The sequence below is a fragment of the Thunnus maccoyii genome, chromosome 6 (assembly GCF_910596095.1).
Source record: "Thunnus maccoyii chromosome 6, fThuMac1.1, whole genome shotgun sequence".
NCBI lineage: Eukaryota > Metazoa > Chordata > Actinopteri > Scombriformes > Scombridae > Thunnus > Thunnus maccoyii.
This window is the reverse complement of record NC_056538.1, coordinates 22,295,833-22,315,420: the sequence shown is the minus strand read 5'-3', so window position 1 is coordinate 22,315,420 and position 19,588 is coordinate 22,295,833. Positions and strand designations below refer to the sequence as shown.

The following is a 19,588-nucleotide window of genomic DNA, read 5'->3' as shown; positions in this document are numbered from 1 at the left end:
CTGTAATAAAACAATAGTCGGGTGCCCAAATGAACACTGGCACATTTGCCTGATATCTTGCTATAATCATTCCTCCCGTTCATAATGGCCATTGAAAGATCCCTTCATAATTCATTTTCATTGTAAGTGATGGGGCACAAAATCCACAAGCCTCCTTCTGTTCAAAAATGTATTTAAGTTTATTTGAAGATAATATGAAGCTTCAGCTGTCTGAATTAGTCAAATCAAGTCAATATCTTTCAAAGTTACTGTCTTTTTATTACCAAAGTCCCTCTTTTTGTTGGAAAAAATTGGGTTGGGCAACTAACTACTGTTTGAAGACTGACTGGAAAAATTGTTTTAATATAGTTTAAAAGTTGTCTATTCTTGATATTAGAGGCTGTAAAGTATAACAGTTTTTCTAAAATGAGACTGCATGTGTTTCTTTAGAGATTACAGGGAAATTATGGTATTTGTTTACTTGGGTGTTATTCTCATATTTTTATCCATTTTAACTAGTTTTCATGGTTACATTTAACTTAGGAAAACATTGATATGATTCGCTATATTGGTAGTGGAGGACTGGGTATCGACCATGATGTGACAAATTCACATTAAATAGGCCTACAGTTTTTCTGTCAGAGTCATTATAGTGTTTTCCTGCCACCAGTTACACTCACTCAATAACAGTGAGCCTCTGACCCAGTTTTTAGTGCCACAGCATCAAGATGTTTTCAATGACTTTCACGCAGTAAGGTAGTGTATACAGATATAAAATACAATAAACAGAGAGCAATGGTATCAGATTTGTGCTCAATGTCACTTGGGAAAAGGGTATGAGCTGCTCAATTTCCAAAACACTTCAGTTTAACAGAAAATATAATCTCTAACACTTGTCATTGTGCTTAATGGATCCACTATGCTATGCAGTTCAGTACAACAGCTGCAAGCATTTCCAGGGGACCACTTTCTATGTTTACTCTCAGTCAGACTCAATGACAAGTGTTTGAGATGATTTCTGTTAAACACAAGTGTTTTTGAAAGCTATAGGAGAATCACCCCAATCCGCATCTTTCTTGCTAGAATCCCAAATTTCTAAAACGGAGGTGGTGAATAAAATGTTATCATGAATAATGGACAAAAATAGGAAAACAACAGCCAGGTTGACAAAATATGATCATACTCTAAATATGCTATAGTTCATTTCTACAACTGACCTCAGACCAAGTCTCGGCATAGAAAATTAATGATGCAAGTAACTATTTTCTTTTTTGTTTCAAGCAATTAATCGTTTATTGTCTATGAAATGTCAGACTAACAGTCCAAGCCCCGAAGAGATCTGGTTAACTGTCATAGATGACAAAGAACTGCAGCAAATCACACCTGAGGAGCTGCACACACATTGTTACTGACCCGTGGAGGACCCAGATTATCATTGCATCACCTGAGAGTCCTCTCTGTGTACCAACAAAATCGTGTGTGAGCATGCATGTATAGCTGTGTGTCTGCTGTTGAGGAGTACAGCAGGGGAGTATGAGCTTTCTCATATCTTGGTGCAAGTGCACTGAAGTAAAAAGCCCCCACTCGGAGCCGTGTCTATTATTTTTCCTCCTCGGTCCAGGACACGTGCCGTTGTCTTCCCTCCCTTCCTAATTGTGCCAGTGTGGCTCAGCCCTGGGTTGAAATGCGGCTCTCTTTGCCATGAGGAAATGGATTAGTCAGTGGGTTGATTAGGCGAAGGAGCATAACAGATTAGCAAGGTCGAATTGTCCTCGTTAAAAAACACAAAACAGCGATTTGAGCAGGGTCTTATGTTCCACCATATTGAGGCTTCCTTACTGGCAGCGTGTGTGTGTGTATGTGTATGTGTGTGTGTGTAAGTGGTCACGGCTGACTGACCTCATCTGTAGCTCACATCCAAAAATAGGGACAGCCTCCACAGATATACAGTATATTGGGAACCATAAGCGGCTCCAACTAATGGAAACATCCAAGCTGGGAGAAGATATGAAGCATATACTGTCATATTGCCTCTTTTAAATGGTTGATAATGTGTGCAGCTAGAGATTACAGTACAGTCATATCGGTAAAGGGATGATTCACCTGCAGGCACACAGTGACTAACAGTATTAATAAGTGCCTGTTTTGTTCTAATCTCGCTGCCTCCGGCTAGCAGGGGCATATGCCAAGACAGCATGGTGGTGGTCTTAGACTCCCCCCTCCCTTGAGTGTGAGGTTGTGCTGACTGTGGGGTAAATAGTGACCCAATTAGCTCTGGCAGGGAGGTGCGGTGTGTGTGTGTGTGTGTGTGTGTGGTGTTAATGAGCAGCCAGTTTTAAGCTGGTGGTCTTACAGAAATGTGTGTGTGTGTTGGTGGTGGAGGCTGTGTGAGTCTGAGGGACAACAGGTGGGAGGAGGAAGAGCTTTAAACTCCTACTGAGCAGTAATTAATACCAATGCATCTGTTCGTAGTTAGTGCGTCTCCGAATAGGGTGCAAGAGTGCTGACAATAACCTGCTTTTAACCACATTAATTACCAGTGAAAGATGCTTAATATATTGTCTTGGATGACCTCACTTGGTATGATTTTGTATCTCAATAAGTATGAGAAAATAGTTTTGTGTTTTGCGCACCCTGAGGTCTACAAGTTATATTTTTGGTATAGCTGCTGTCGCTCCCTTTTAGAGTACCTTGTAGTCAGGAAATGGCTTTGCTGAAAAATGTCAGCAGCAGTCATTATTTCTGTCTTTTTCTCTCTGTCTCTTCTTTTACTATAAGCTGCCAGTGATCAGCTGTTGCCTCGCTGTTGAAAAAGCAGAATAACGAGAAAGTGGAAGTGGACTGAAATCCCTGCCTCCGTTCCTCCAAACTGTTTTGGCTTGAAAATAAAACAAGAAGGAGGGGATGGGACAGTACTAGTGTCTATTTCGAAGTCATGAATGTTAATGTGTGCTTGTCTCAGTGAGGAGACAGTCACATGGTGTGGCAGGATTAGAATAAAGTAGGACAAATAAAAAATAAAACTTTAGGCTTTAGAGCCAGATGTTCCTCTTACTCCTGATGAGGGATTATGAGGGAATCAAAGTTCTGGTTGCAGCTTGTTTCTTTCGCTTCTTCTGCTCTACGTTCTCTTTTCTCTGGAGACTATCCACAGATATATATCATCCCTGACAGAAGCGTCGTGCCCATTCAACTTGAGGGGGCAGGTGCCGCTGCCGGCTGTGAAAGATGTGTCAAATTGTGGTCGTGTTATCCGCAGTGTGAGGAACCAATCTCAGTTCACGCCATAAAAAAGTGTGACTTGAATTAATTTGTAAATTACTCTGCCTCAGAATTCCCCTAAAAAGTGACTTTAAAGTGACTTTAGCATTAGTGACTTTAACCATAAATCACAAGTAATTAACATTAGTGAGATTTGTAGATTTTTTTTATATATAAAGAGCAAGAGCTAAATAGTGTACTGTAAGTAAAAATAGTGACATGTTTGTGAGCTTTCTTTATTTACTGTAATGTTAAATAATCAAGAGAGCTAGCTAGCTAACCAGCTAATGTTACCACTGACTTTAAAGCTATTTCGTTAACATTTTCTTTTTCAATATTGGAATTAATCTGTGCCATAGACCTCCGTTTTTGTCCAAACACTATTAAAAACATGTGACTGTCAAGTTTCTTTCATTGCAGCGAAAATAAACAAAATGGCTGACATTCCTTTTATTCTCAGTGGAAAATGCAATATTTTAAGATAGTTTCGGCATTAAAATGTGTTTTGATAACATTTCTAGAGAAATGTGCATTCATGATTTTTGTTTTAATTTGTTAATTATTATGAAGATTTTTGCAGGCTTTCTATTGTTTTTATCATTATTTCTCAGAATCAAAAGGAGAAATAATTAAAAACTGATGGCATTAACATTAATCTATCGTATTGTTGAGTTACCAAGGATACTTTCATTTTTTTGTTTTGAGAAATTTTAAAGATATTGTTAAAAGAAAACCTTAACAAGGTGACAGTGAGGAAAATACTTCCAGGTGGGTCCTCCGGTGAGCCAATCACAAAGCTTCAAATTCTGGATTTCAAACTCAATTCATCCCTGAGGCGCTATAAAATGTATAGCATAGCAACGATAGAAAGCCTGCAAAAATCTTCGTAATAACTAACAAACTAAACATCATATACATTCACTGAACGAATATTTTGAAAATAAAATACACATTTCTCACTAGAAACATTATCAAAATGCATTTTAATGCCAAAACTATCTTAAGATATTGCATTTTCCACTGAGAATAAAAGGAATGTCAGCCATTTTGTCTGCTTTTGTTGCAATGAAAGAAACTTGACAGTCATGTGATGTGGACGCAGCTATTACATGTAGCTATTACACATTTTGTTGCGAGACTGGTGATGCATCTGCTCCCCTCAGAAGTTAAAACGAAGGATTGGAGTACCACCTGCATGTAAAATTGGATTTTGGCATATGCACTGCACGCAGTTTGTTGTGTTATTTGTACGCAGATTGAAGAGACTGGGTTGGTTTGTATGAGTCCAGTCAAGCCTTACTAATGATTCAAAATGCGTTTTCTGTTTACAACAGTCTTTGTAATTGAAACATCATCACATTTTCGGAAAGTGGAGGAATTTATAGCCAAGAGTTTTTCATAAAGACTATTGTCCCCAGAGTCCCTTCTCATCCTCCATCAACACAATCAGACAATGGGTGGATTAAAGCAATCTCTCTTCTCTGTAGGCAAAGCCTCCATTAGCTATGACAGGGCAGTATCATGGCAATAGGATTAGACCACCTCCCTAACGGGTTTACTGCTCTCTGAAATAAAAGAACAATAGGAGTGAGGCAGCGGGTTGTCAGTTTAGGCTCTGAAAATGTGCACGTCCTCTGTCCTTTAACCTCTCCCTCCACCCTCCTACCTGTCAGCCGAGAAAACACAGCGCCTGGTAACCATTCACACATCTGTCCGGCCCACGCTGTCTGCTCTGTCTGCTTGCCACACTCACTGTCACCTCATGTTTAGTGCAAAAACTCTGCTTTTTTTCCCCTCTGTCCTGTCTGTCACACTCACCCATCATGTTTCTTTGAACACGCAGGGTATGTAAATGGTCTGTGAACTGTTAAGTAATTTGGCCTGTGGCTGCTTCATTTGAGACAAAGTCACAATCAATTAGCATAAAAGCCCCATCAACAATTTACTTTAATCAGTCCTGTACATGCAAAGTGAGAATTATTCTTATGATTAATCTCTCCTCTTCCCTCTACTCATTTTTCCAAAAACACTAACAGATGGCCTTTCTGCAGTCATAGAGCTATGCTCTGCTAAACACTGTATTGTAGAGATAAATGTCACTTAAAAATCAAGTGATGAATATTCTCGGGAGATTAAATCTCCTAATCTGTATATCCCTGAAATATTAAAGTTATTAAAATGAATGTGTGCTCTCAGAATAGCACCCTCAGAAATAATGATGAAACCACTGAAAGTCATTTAGCCCTGCTTTGCCATTATTTAAGCTTACAGGAAGTGCCTTGGGAAATATGAGGATTTGTCTCTGCAGAGGCAGGGTCAAACCTCTGCTGCCCCACAGTAACCACGCTCCCTGTCTGAGTGCCAACAGGCTGAAGGGAGAGCGAAGGGCTTGGTTTAGGAGATTATTTGGCAGATCTAGTCGTATTATGTCTGAGAAGTGAAGTTAGGGACAGTAGCCCCTCAGGAGGGGGGCCCGTCTCTGTGTTTCTGATAAGATTGTTAGATTTAGTGGTGGGATCATCATCGCATATACACATCCGTGGGAAACACTGTTTTGCATGGCAGGCTTTAAAGTCAGGAGTAAGGAAGGATCACATTAACTTGAACACAGCTTCAAAGAAATTTTTGGAGCTCATGTTGCGCAGTGTTTTGGGGGGAAGTGATGTCAGGAATATATTCTGCTCTCTGGCATGTGTTTCAACCCTCAAAATGTCCCACTTTCTCAAAGTCTGTGCCTGGGGACTCGAGGGGTTTCAAATGCTAAAGGTGTGTGCGTGCATGTGCGTGTGTGTCAGTGCGGGTTTGTACCCATGGGTGTTTGTGTGCATGCAGTTCAAGGATTAGCTCTCTGCCCATAACTTTTTCACTTCAGTCACCATGGCAGTGAAACAAAGGTCTCTGTGCGCCCGTCTAACCAGGCCTTACAGATGGAGGTCTAAAAATAAGGCAGTGCTTTCAATTAGCCCTTCAGCTCTGCAAAGCATTTTGAAACAGGCAGCCAAGTGAACAGGGTCGGGCTTATTTGGTGAACAGACCTTTGGGAGGAGTGTCAGTGCCTTTACGGGTTACAGTTTACCGGTAGCTTTGCTATAACTCCAGCAAAGCCTATTTAATCATCCTGTTTTGTGAGGATCTTTAGGATGCTATACCTCTCCGTGGCAGATGTCCAATGCTGTATAAACCCCTGATCAGTCCACCATTGCTGCTTCATCACCTCCACCGAAATGTATTACAGTGTTTGACTGTGAATATCAATTCAAATATCACTGCAGTGTAATGAGAAATTCGAATTTCTGAACGAGTCTTCATTTTTCTTAAAGTCTTCACACTTATCCCCCAGCCTAAATGTCATGGCATTAAAAGGAAGATTCTCCCACTCAGTAAAGAGAATAAACTTCCACTTAATTTCAATAAGGGTCAGTTTAAGAAGGCAGGTAGTGTGTAATGATGTCTTGTATCACGGGGCGTGTTGGGGAAAAGGGCGGATGAGGTTCAGATTGACTGATGTTCCCCTCAGAGGGAAAGCTGTCTGCTGCCGAGCTAAGGTTTGGAATATTCATAGGCATTTACCCAAGACAATTACAGCCATGGAACGAGTGAGGAATGATTTTCCGTCTTTAAATAGCTGTGATAAAGTCATTTCAAATGAGATTTTATTTGAGCCCAGTGGGTCTGAATATTGATGCTGCATTAAAGGCCAGAGCTGCCATGTTGACACAGACCTGTCAGGAGTACTGTTGGATAATTAATGTGGCGTAGATTTAGTTATGTACTCAGAGTAATTGGCTTAGGATGAACTAAGTGCTTAGTTAAGTCGATTTTAGGTGGATTACAGTAATGTCACTAATTGTTAATGAGTAAAGACAAACAGAGATTACACCAGATGATGATTGTGAAGCGTGCAAGAGGGGTTAATGTTTACTGTAGATTGACAGCAAAGCATATTGATCATGTACAGTTCCTAAAAAAAGCATTCACCCACTTGGAAGTTTTCATGTTTTATCTTACAACATTGATTTTAAGTCAATTAAAGCTGTCTTTTTTGACCCTGATCATCAGAAAAAGACCTGTTCATGTTGAAGTAAAAACAGATCTCTACAAAGTGATGTAAATTACTCAAAAAAAAAACATAATACAAAATACTTGTCTGCAAGTATTCATCCCCTTTGATAGGACACACCTCAATCATCACCAATTAATTAAATCAAGGGGTTTCAGTCGAATGCAGTATAACTACAGCTGTACTGTATCTGGGAGGTCCAACTTTTGGTCAGTATCGTAGCAAAACCTCCTCCATGAATACAAAAAAGACTCCAATTCAGCGTAAAGGTGAATGAAAAGCACAAGTCAGAGGACAGATACAAGAAAATGTCCAAGTTATCCTTTGGAGAGCAGTGAAAATCAATCATTAAAGGGGAACTCCACTGATTTTATACAGCAAAGTCTGTTAACAGGTCTTGGGGAGTACTACTGTGTATGTGAAAAAAGTTGTAGCCTTTTATGGCTCCAGAGCTGATACATTTTCCTCATGTGACATCACTTGAGGCAGCGTCAAAAGGGGCTGAAGACTACAAGTTTTAAAATGAAAAAAAATCTGGGGGTTTGGAGTTAGAATGAATTAAGGTAACCAGATCTCTGTAGTCCACTCCTCATCTAAGGCTACATTAGCTGCTCCAAGCATACCACACCTAAATCTATGCAGTCGAGAGAATAGAGTCAAGTTGCACTGTGGGTAATGTAGGCGTCAGGTTTTGAGGAGAAAGAGGAATACATGGAATTATAAAGATGATAGCTCTGGTTCTGCTGCATCAATTTTAATGCCTTTTTAAAACTGTCCATTGTGAGACTGACAGTGTTATAGGAGTGAAATACTGAATCGGTGGAGTACTCTTTAAAGAAATGGAAAAATATGGCACAACTGTCAATCTGCCTAGAACAGGTCGTCCTCAAAAACAGAGTGAGCATGCAAGAGGGAGACTAGTGAGGGAGGCAACCAAGAGACTTATGACAACTCTGAAGGAGTACCGAGCTTTAGTGGCTCAGACTGGAGAGACTGTGTGTACAACAGCCACCCGGGTGCTTCACTGGCTTTATGGGAGAGCGGCAAAGAGAAAGCCTCAGTTCAAAACTTGTGACTTCTCGGCTACAGCTTGCCAGAAGGAACGTGGGAGACTCTGAAGTCAGATGGTGGAAGGTTCGCTAGTCTGATGAGACCAAAATTGAGCTTTTCTAGCCATCAGACAAAATGCCATGTTTGGCGTAAACATCGCAGATCATTATGAACATAGAAACCCCACCATGACGCATGGTAGTGGCAGCATCACACTGTGAGGATGCTAGAGGGTAAAATGAATGCAGCAGAAATAAAGAGAGAGCCATGGAGGAAAACCTTGCCATGTCAGAGTCTAGATCTCAATCCAGTCGAGAATTTTTGGCTATTCACTCACCATCCCCGTACAGCCTGTCAGAGCCTGAGCAATTTTAAAAAGAACAATGGGGGAAAATTTCAATGTCCAGATGTGGAAAGCTGATAGACACTCAAGGCTGTAATTGCTGCCAAAGGTGTGTCTACTAAATTCTGATTTAAAGAAGGTGAACAATTGTGAAGACAAAATTTTGTGTTTTATTTCTGTAATTGATTTAAATGACTTTGTCACGGTCTGTTTTCAATTTGACATTAAAAAGTCATTTCCGTCACATTAAATGTACTTTCAGTCAGTTTTATGAAGCAATAAAACATAAAAACCTCCACTTCTTATATGCACTGTGTCTGTGAAAGATTGCTAAAATATTCATGAAAGTGTAAAAACGAGATTGCATTGATTAGTCTGCAATAGCACACTTGGGTTGAGAAAAAAAACCCTGCAGGCTGAAGCTAGAGGATGTGGTCCAAAATGAGGAGTGGAGCCGTGAGTGTCCATCTGAAAATGTGAGCCTGTCAGCATCGGAGTATGAGTTTCCATTGTGCGGAAGGTCTCATGAGATGGCTCCAGTTCACAGTTCACACTGAGGCTTTCATCTGTCAATCACAGCAGAGGATTATAAGATATCAAAGGTCGCCGTGTCAAACTTCTCATCCTGTCGTCATCCACAGGGTGGCGGGAGTGCCAACTTCAGGGGTGACATGAGGATAAGCTTTTACTTGTTCAGTGCTGATTTTACTTGTGTCAGAGCCGTGTTGCAGATATGTAAAGATAGCGTTTGGAATCAGAGACACAATCCTTTCATTAATGCAGAGGACTTTTTTTTTTCCTCCCTCACACATGAGCTAAATTATGAATGCGTTGTTATTTGTTTACTCCGTGTTGGACTGAGAGATGTGCATTATTCATCTGCTCTGACAGGAGAGACAGCAGAGTAGGACACAGGCCTGGGAAAACATTAAAACAGCGCACAGTCTAACAAGGGCATTGCCAGGAATTTGAGCTGTCATGCACATGCAAACACAATAATCCACTTTCACTCAATAAGCTTGTTTTCAGACAACCTTCACCAAGAAGACAGACACAAAGAAAACAACTCAAACAAACGATTCCCCGGTCAAATTGGTGCTTCTTTTGATGATACTGGTCGTGTGTGTGCAGCTGCTCACCGATCTGCGGGTCTGATTTCCAGGCTTTGTTTTAAATACATCAGACAGGCAGGGCCTCTGAAGCTAATTAGATTTCTTTGTGTTTTCTTCTCAGTCCTGAGAGATGATTTCCGGCAGGCCCCGAGCGATGTGGTGGTGGCTGCTGGTGAGCCTGCTGTCTTGGAGTGCGTGCCTCCACGTGGTCACCCTGAGCCCACAGTGTCCTGGAAACGCAACAACGTCCGAGTCAGCACCAAGGATGATCGCATCTCTGTGAGTTCAATCGAAACACTGAACAAACAAGGCTCCGCTTTCAAAATAGTGAGAAATACAAAATAGAAATACAAACGGCTAATAACAGATAATTGGCTAGAGAACTGATAAAAAAATGACATTTACTACAGTGAATGTAATCTGAGGCATCAATACAAAGACTCAGGTTTTTGTACTTCTTTTCTCAAGGCTACTTTATAAACACTCAGTTCTGAAGAAATCAATTATACCAATGGCAGAGATGCACATTTGGAGTGACAGTAGTTTCAGTAGACCATACTTCTGTGCAGACGCCTTTGTTTTCTATGGACCGGAAAATGTCTCTGATTCTGCTGTCACTTTTGTTTTTTCCACTCGTGTGTAAAAACAACACCTGGACACAATCTCTGGTGGTTGTTGAAAGGCTTTTTCTGAAATTATTGAATATAAAAAAGATTAATGACTCATACAGCACAAGAGTATTCAAGTGTGGACAGTTTTTCCTTTTAAAAGATACGATGATAGCTATCCAGTGTCACTCAGGGAAGACTAATGTTTGCTGCTGTCAACGTGGTGTTTTTCAGGTGCGTGGGGGCAAACTGATGATCTCTCACACCAGGAAAAGTGATGCCGGCATGTATGTGTGTGTAGGCACTAATATGGTTGGAGAGAGGGACAGCGATCCTGCAGAGCTGGTGGTCTACGGTGAGTTCCAGCTTTTCATAGAATTATGCAGCAGCATTAAGGAACATAAGATGAACGTGTCTGACACCTTCTCTCTTCCTGCAGAACGTCCTGTGTTGGTACGAAGGCCGGTGAACCAGGTGGTCATGGAGGAAGAGACCGTCGACTTCCTGTGTGAGGTCCACGGCGATCCTGCCCCCACTGTGCGATGGCGCCGAGAGGAAGGGGAGCTTCCCCGTGGGAGGTGAGAGTGATGGACAGAGACTCAGACTGGTGATGCACATAACACAGCATTTTATTAGACTTAATCAGAAATATATAGCTCTACCAGTCGTGTATTGGATTGTTAACACATACGACCCAGAAAACATGTGTGCAGTAAATGTTCATTAATTCATGTCTTTCTATCAGCCTGCTCATATAAATTCATAAATGGCAGAGACCAAAGAGGATTCATTAGTTGGCAGAATCCTTCTGTGACCAGTTTCATCCTAAACTCAATATAATGTATATTTAGCTAAGCCTATTAAATAATTACAATTTTGGCACTTTCCAATATTATATTATTTTCAAACTGAAAAAATATAAGACTGGCATAAAGGCAGTCTCATATTCTCAGAAGTATATCGTGTACACTATGTAGGTTAAAAAGTGCTGCATTATTATAGTTTGAGCTCAAGTGATGTTTTATTATTAATTTGTCTGTTGCAGGTGATTTGCTCATATTTTCTCCCTGCACTGCTGATCTACAACAGCTGCTCAGTAAATTCACCCATTGTGGTGCTGACATTGACATCAGATTGAATGTCAAACAGAAATAAGAGATAGTTAAGTGTGAAATGTATAGAAATGTATCTTTTCTGAGTAAGTGGATATTCTTTTAAAAGGAACAGTGTGCCACTAATTCTCTTTCTTGCAGGAAGTTACATGAGAAGATAGATACCACATTCTCATATCTGTACAGTAAATATGAAGCTAAACGCAGCTGGTTAGCTTAGCTTAGCATAAAGATACGTTATAGTAACATCTTTTATTTCGTTTGTTTAATCTGTACAAAAAACAGTTAATTAGTGAGCTTTAGAGGTGTTGGTAGGCTGATTTTGTTATCGCTGGACAGAGCTAAGCTAACTGTTGTCCCCCTGTTTCCTGTCTTTACGCTAAGCTAAGATAAGCTAACAGTCCCCTGTCTTCAGCCTCATATTTAACAAATATGAGAGTGGTATCGATTTTCTCATCTAGCTCTCGACAAGAAAGAGAATAATTGCATTTCCCAAAATGCCAAACTATTCATTTAAATCTAGCAGCGAGGTCAGATCTTTTAATCATCTTTTTACAGTTGATTTACAGTGACAGTGCTGAACATTAACATTTGTACGTAAATTTGGCATATTTTTCAACTGATGTGAAAGTCTGGCTGTGCGGGATTCCCTGTATGATGTTCAGCTATAAAAAGGGCAACACGAGGATGTTAATCTTTGTTCCAAGATTGTAAAGTCATTGTCATGTTTGTCATCATAAATGTCCCCACATATCAGGCAGTGATAGGAAACCTTATGTATAAATGTAGGCATATGCTTAATCCAGCCAAAACCTGCACCGGGTCTACAGCACCGCAGACTCATGGTGACTCTGTTATAAGAGTTTATTTGTCCACTTTGAGAACAAGTAATTGATTGTGATGATAAAAATTCCAAGCGACTGTTGTTTTTCATGCTTGTACAGAGTATTCTCTCTTTCATCTTTTTCTCGTTATCTTTTATTTCTTTTATCTTTGTCTTCCTTTATGGTGCGTGAGTCCATGAAATAAAGTGAATTAAATTGATTAAATTCATTATATATGCCTTGCATAGACAAAGATGAATATTATTTATTATTTAAATAATTCTGCTATGCAAAGTCCATCTGAACTTCTTATTTTATCTACTGTTGAAGAACTTCAGTTTTTCTTAAATCAGTGAAAAATCCTCCAGTGGACTAAAATAATCTCACTTGTTTCTAATTGATTTTTAACTATTTCAAGAATTTTCCTGGCACTACTACCAATATCTAAAGGCAGATAAGGCACATTGTTCCACTTGTTTCAAGATAATGTCACTTGATTGAAAAAAAAAAAAAATAAAATCCTCACAACAGGTTGATTGACAAGGAAAGAAATTACATTACCTTGTACCACTGGCAGATTTTCTTTGCTTAGTGTAGATTAGTAGCATGGTCATTTTTCCCCTCGTCTGTTAGATCTTTCATTATCTCTCTTTTTCTCATTGCCAGGTTTGAGATCCGCAATGGCAACAGCCTCCGTTTGTTCCGCGTCAAAGAGCAGGATGAAGGGACGTATACATGCACATCTGAGAACAGTGTGGGCAAGACAGAGGCCTCAGCCATGTTGCAGGTCCATGGTAAGAAACACATCATGCATATTGTATATGAGCTGAAAATGTAGTGCACGCGCACACACACACACACACACACAGAGACAGGAATGCATAAAAAAGCTCATACCTAGAGCCATGTTCATGCATAAGGTAGCGTACAGTCACATGGCAACAGCTTCATACAAAAGCCTGTTCCCATTTCCTGTCCAATGCTCTGTGTTTTTTTATATCAGTGTATCTTAGAGTCCCCGTCCAGCGGTGCTGCCAGGAGCTTAAGCTAAACCGTATGGATTACGCCATTTGACAGATGTTTGGTAGATGTGTGCCTTAACTCACTGCCAGAGAGCAGTCCCAGTATTAATAAGACATGACTCTCTCCGTCTCTCTTCCTGTCTCTTTATCTCCTTCCTCTCTCAGCCTCACTCTCCATGCCCTTTTTTTTTTTCTTACTCTGTGTCTTGGTTTAAATAGTCTGAGACGACTTCATCCTCTAATGCTTTTATCAGTGTAAATGAAATCCAAACCAAGCAATTTCCATTCACTCCACCTCTTTTTTTTTTCTTTCTTTCTTTTGGTCATTTTCATGCTATCACCGGTTTTGTTTTGTAGCTCAGTGTTTCATCCATCTCATTAATTTTCCATCTCTCTCCATCATGTTTCAAACCTTATCATCATTCCAGTTGGCCCCTTCTGTAAGTTCACTTTCCATCTAATTCTTTTTTTTTAAAAACAACAAAAAAAAGGCATTTGTGTTGTGTTTTTTGAAAGTGCTCTTTTCTGTATGCTGTTCTTAATGTTTTTTAAATCAACGATCACTGCCTAATGGTGTAAATAAGTTCCTCCATTAGGTACGAGGATGTTGACAACATGCCTGTTGCTGCACTCAGGCATTAAATAAGATGCAGTGACTTAATGTACACCAGATTAAAGGCTCTTATCAAACAAACATCTGCTGTGTCGTGTGTGGGGGAGTGTCAGGATAGTGTGACACCATGTAAATCCTTCTCTGATTTACAGATACAGTAGTTTAAAATGCTGCTACAAGGCTTTTAATTATAAACGGTGGTCTGGGTCTTAACTTTTAAAGGACACGTTTGAACTCAGGTTGCATTACTGACCGTTTTGGGTGGATACACACATGTGCTTTCACACACTGAATAATAATAGTTTTATTCTTCAAGGGGCACTTCCATACCATTGTTAGAATAATAAGAGACAGATAAATAAAAAGTCAAAATCAGCAGCAGAGGCTAAGATATCATGACTTTTAGTCTGTTGTATAGATCAAACTCCTAAAACCGCTGGATCCCACACTTCCCATAATGCAAGTCAGACCTTTTCATTAGCTAGGAAAAAAGTAAACAAGACAAATAACTAACAGAGCACAAAATGTGCATGGGAGAAGAAGGCAGTTCACCCCTACTATTTCCTTTACTAACAACTACTAGACTTCTAACTGCTGACTTACAACATAAAACAGATAATACAAAATATGACAAGATCAGAATGAAAACAACAATGCTTATTATAAAGTCATAAAATTCAAGAATCACCAACCTAGTACAATCAAAGAATACATTTTTGAGACTGACACATCAGATGTGCTCTGAGTGCACAGCCTCTTACAAAAAAAATGTTCACAAAAACATAATCAAAAACACTCTGATGATGATGAAAGTGTGAGATGTCTTCTGTGTTTGGGAACATGCTTTTAGTGAGAACATTAAGACACGACACAGATGAGTCAGTTCCACTGTGTATCGAGCCAAATATGTGTTTGCGTGCTCTGTCGTGTATGTGTGAGCATATGCGCTGGGCAGAGATTTGTAGGATTGGATGAATCCAGATCGGAGAAGCTTCTCATTCAGCTGGAAGTGTGAGCCAATTATTCAGACTGAGGTAGAAAGCAACGGTCAGTGAGGATGCGACGATGTGGCTAATGCAAAGATCTGACCCAAGCTCGAAACTGGCAGCTCTGCCCAGGCCTTTCCTGAAATAACTGAATAAATGTTATCAGGATGGCACTGCCTTGTGCTGCGATGATTTGTTTTTTCAGAGGGCACAGAGGTGATGTCTCTCATTAAAGATGAAGGTGAAGTGATAGATCAAAAAGCTCTGGAGGTTAAAGAGACAACTTTTAAATATTGCTTGTTAAGAGCGATAATGAGTGCTAGCAAGCAGGTATTAATTATACACAAGAACTCAAAAAGCTGGGATTTGAACACATTTTTATGTAAAAGTAAGGCTTTTAATGGGTGATTGCGCTTGTTTTCCTCTCCAGTACCACCTCAGATTGCCACAAAGCCCCGAGACCAGATTGCTACCCAGGGGAGGAGCATCACCTTCCAATGCGGCACCACAGGAAACCCTCCACCCGCCATCTTCTGGCAGAAAGAGGGCAGCCAGGTAAGAGGCTGGAGCAGGGAATGAGATATCCTCCAATGCTGAATATTGCAGCAACAGAGACATTCACCACAGTAAATTCCTGTTTATGAATTACTGGATGAGTGCATATGAATAAATTTGCCTCAGGTTGTTATTTATGTGCGGTTGTGGGGGGATTTTTTTTTTTGAGAATCTAAACCTTACTACTTGTTTATGATATCAAGAATTTCACACTTTCTTTGTTTTAAAAGCAAGACTGACTCAACATGGACAGCTTTTCTCTGATTTAATCATACTTTTTCTGACACTTTCTTTCTTCAAGACATTTTCCAAGCGAAACAGTTGAGAGGCGAACAAGAGAGTGCAGCACATTTGCATTTGGCTCAGAGATATGAGTGTTGGAAGGCATTGCGGTATTGCGTTGGCGAGAAATGTTTCTGCTGCTTGCGACCGCAGTGTAAGAGAATAGTGATGGGGTGGGGAGGAGGGGGATGAGGAAAGAGTTGCAGGAAGTACACCAGGTGTGGAAACTGCTTCTTCAGGGCAAACCTGCAGAAAAACACTGTCCTCCTTCCACATTGTACCCAACTATAAATACCCTGTTGCTCAACAGCAGCTGGGATCACTGACTTGGAGGAGCAGCTTCAGATGATTTCAGAGGTTTGTCTGTGAGCAAACAGGAAGTTGGGCTACAGATTTTCTGAATAAGTCTGTGGGATGGTGGAGGCATGGCTTCGCTGTTTGGAGAGCTTTTTGCTGTATTTGGGGGGGATTATCTGTAGCCTTATAACCTTGGTCCCTCTACTGAAGTCTAAGCCTCTTAGAGGAATGAAATGGATGGCTGAATGGATTGATGTGCATCCCTTCCCCCTTGTTCACATCCATCTCACTTACAGAAACAGAATGAGGGAAACTATAAAATGTCTGTTAGTGGGCATCATCCCAAAAACAACAAAACATCCTTCATCCCTTCTAGTTTTGACCCTTTTTTATAGTTTGGTTAGAAGTTGATGGGATGTGCCCTGGATGGCTACACAGTAAAAACATGTAAAGTAATGCATTATATACACAAAAAAAAAGTATAACAATGCTGTTGTTCATTTAATGTACAAGATTACTTTTGTAGGCTAAACTATGAAGTATCGTGCTCCAGTCAGTAGTGTCTCATAGCATTTCTCATGGCAGTCACATGCTGCCATGGGAAATGAATCTTCAACACCTTTTCAGCCAATGCGCCCAAAAAAGGTTTACCCTCTTTTGAAAAATGGAAAATTGTGCACAACAGCTGCAGTGTAATTATAGTTTTGTCATATGGAGCAAGTGGACCCAAACACGGGAGACAGGAGGCTTTTTTATTAGAAGTTACATGCAGGCAAAGCAAAGCTGAACAGGACAGAACAAAAGTGAGCTTCACAAAACAAGGATCCAACAAGACTGAACTGAAAACCACGACTTAAATACAAACTGAACTAATGAAACAACAAGGAACAGGTGGCAAGACACAAGGGCAGGCTGGGAGCTGAATGGCTGGGGAAGACACAGGGAGCAGGGCAGGGCTAACGAGACTGAATGCAGGGCAGGTGTGGAGGGAAAAAAGAGGCTGGGGAAAACAAGAAAAAACATGAAAGGCAATAGCTGCTCTGGGCTGAGGACAAATCAAAAACAGAAGTTCATCCATGAGTTGAGTAAGAGTCTACAACATAATCATGCACAATCCTCTTCATATATAAACCGTCATTTATCAAACTATCTCAGAATTACATAAATATAACTTAATCTCAAGCAGATTGGCCTGCATATTAAGGCTGCATGTAACAACATGAATTGGACTGAAAGACAACTGTTGCTCTGAGTTTCAGTTCACTTTTGCACTTAGTTTCTACAACAGTCAATGACGCAAGCAACAGTGTCTCAAGTGGTCCTTCAATATAATTTGCAACCTCTCCTATTTGTAATAAACAGGAAACCAAAAACCCCAAAACACAAAGTGTCCAGAAATACAAATTCTATGGCATGTTTATATTTCTTTACACAAAAATTGAGTAGAATTCAAATTCCAGTTTGACTTTAGTTGTTTGTATGAGTTTAAATTGTAGTGTTCTGAAGTAGATGTGTAGGGAAACCTCCTACAGACTCATTTGATGTGTGTTCCTGCATTTATTGTGTTTTACTGTGCGTTCTACTCTGTTTCTACCATTCCGTCATTGTTATACAGGTAGTCAATGTGTTTAGACCACGAGGGATGTTGTGTTCACAATTGGCGACATGCTCTCCAATGTATACTCATGTAATGGATGTTTTCAGGTTTAAATACGGTTCATTTGTCTAAGTGTTGGTTGTGAAAATTGTGGTTATTCCTATTTGCCTCACTCAGGACACCAAACTTCAATTTTTCCTTAATAATCAGTCCAGAGCTGGTGAAGCATGACAATGTGAAATTGCTTTACAAAACTGCAGTCAAACCTCTTTTAATTAAAATAAGTGGTTTGCCCAATTCTGGAAAAATAATCTGCCTTGACATTTAAAAAAGGTATAGTTAGATAAATGGAATTATGTTGATTCAACTTTATATTGTATTTTTTCTGAATATTTTTTTCTAAAAGGTTCTACAGAAAAACAACAACAAACATTTGCTGCTCCCAGCTTCTGAAAAGAGAGGATTTTGCTTTTTTATATCAGTGCAAAGTGAATATCTTTGGAGTTTAGACTGTCGTTTGCAATTTTCTGGCATTTTGTGGACTAAACAATTAATTGAATTTTAAAAAAAAAGGCACCAGATTAATTGATCATAAAAATAAAGCAACATCAGTATCATACATGTACGTTCTTTTGTGCTGTTTCTATCAGATGTTGTTGTTCCCGGGTCAGCCGCCGTCACAGTCGGGCCGTTACTCTGTCTCCATGAGCGGAGAGCTGACCATCACTGATGTCCACCCAGAGGACTCTGGTTTCTACATCTGCCAGGCCATCAGCGTAGCAGGAAGTGTGCTGACCAAGGCGCTGCTGGAGGTGGAAGGAGGTGTGTGTCTCCAGACGTCAGTCAGGAAAGAGTCATGTTTGAGTTTAAGGGAGGTTTATTCTTTAGGCTGAACAATCTAACTAACGAGGGGAAAACATATTAATTACTTAGTAGGTGTGCAGCAATAATAAAGAAGGAAAGAAAGAACACAGTTAGAGACCCCATGCTGGATGAGCAATGAATTTCAGGCTTAATGTTCTTCCCTAGGCAGCTTGTAAGCACCAGATTTTAGCTTTTTTTTTTCGCAGCCTATTGTTTTCTGCCCACTAAGCATCTCGAGTATTTTCACCCTTTGCACTTAAATGGCTGGCAGCTTTTTAATCTTGTGTTCTGAAAGCCTTTTGTAAGTTCTCATAAAAAATGTTTTTTTTTCTCCTCTTTTCTCCAGTGTATTGCTAATCAGGGGAGAGATGACGCATCTAACATAATATTCTGCCTCTTCTCCCCTCTAACTGGTAGGCCCTTCAGGCCGTATTCCACCAATCATTCGCCAAGGGCCAGCCAATCAGACGGTATCTCCAGGTTCGACGGCGCAGCTGCACTGCCGTGTAATCGGAGGGCCCTCTGTCAAGATTTCATGGGAGAAGGATGGAGAGAGACTTCAGGGAAATAAACCTCGACTGACCTTGGTGGAGAATGGCACCTTGCAAATAAAAGACATAAAGGTGTGTGTGTGTGTCGGGGAGGGGAGGGGAGGTTACATCAAGTTAGTGTAATTTATTGCAAAGGGTATGAAAAGGATGAGTTTTGAAAGGCGTTATGCCAACACAAAACTGATATTGTAATTACAAAAAGGCTTAAGAATACTGTCTATCGAAACATTCCTGTCTGACCTCCAATCTACTTTTACTTTCCCTCCGTAGCTCACATGGCAACATTCTTTTTTCCTTTTCCATTTTAAATTCCGTTTTCGTTTGTAAAATTAAGGTGAGACTGAGTTGCAAAGACCAATCTCTCTAAGGCAGTGCATATCTCTCCAGTGCAATTATGTGCTCATGCGGTGTGTAATTGTAATGTTAATGAAGGTGCTTGTTTGTAAATGCTAATGTGTTCTCCTTTGATGGA

General features: G+C 40.2%; 1 protein-coding gene across 2 annotated transcripts in view; it reads left to right on the top strand.

The window, feature by feature from the left end:
- Positions 1-19,588, top strand: part of zgc:77784 (uncharacterized protein LOC402947 homolog) — a 55,065-nt gene that overhangs the window by 10,645 nt on the left and 24,832 nt on the right. For both annotated transcript variants that reach the window (XM_042414907.1, XM_042414906.1), the window contains exons 3-9: positions 9,927-10,084; positions 10,648-10,768; positions 10,853-10,991; positions 13,016-13,143; positions 15,401-15,525; positions 18,352-18,523; positions 18,983-19,188. In XM_042414907.1, coding sequence (XP_042270841.1) covers positions 9,927-10,084; positions 10,648-10,768; positions 10,853-10,991; positions 13,016-13,143; positions 15,401-15,525; positions 18,352-18,523; positions 18,983-19,188 — 1,049 coding nt within the window. The remainder of the gene's footprint in view (positions 1-9,926; positions 10,085-10,647; positions 10,769-10,852; positions 10,992-13,015; positions 13,144-15,400; positions 15,526-18,351; positions 18,524-18,982; positions 19,189-19,588) is intronic.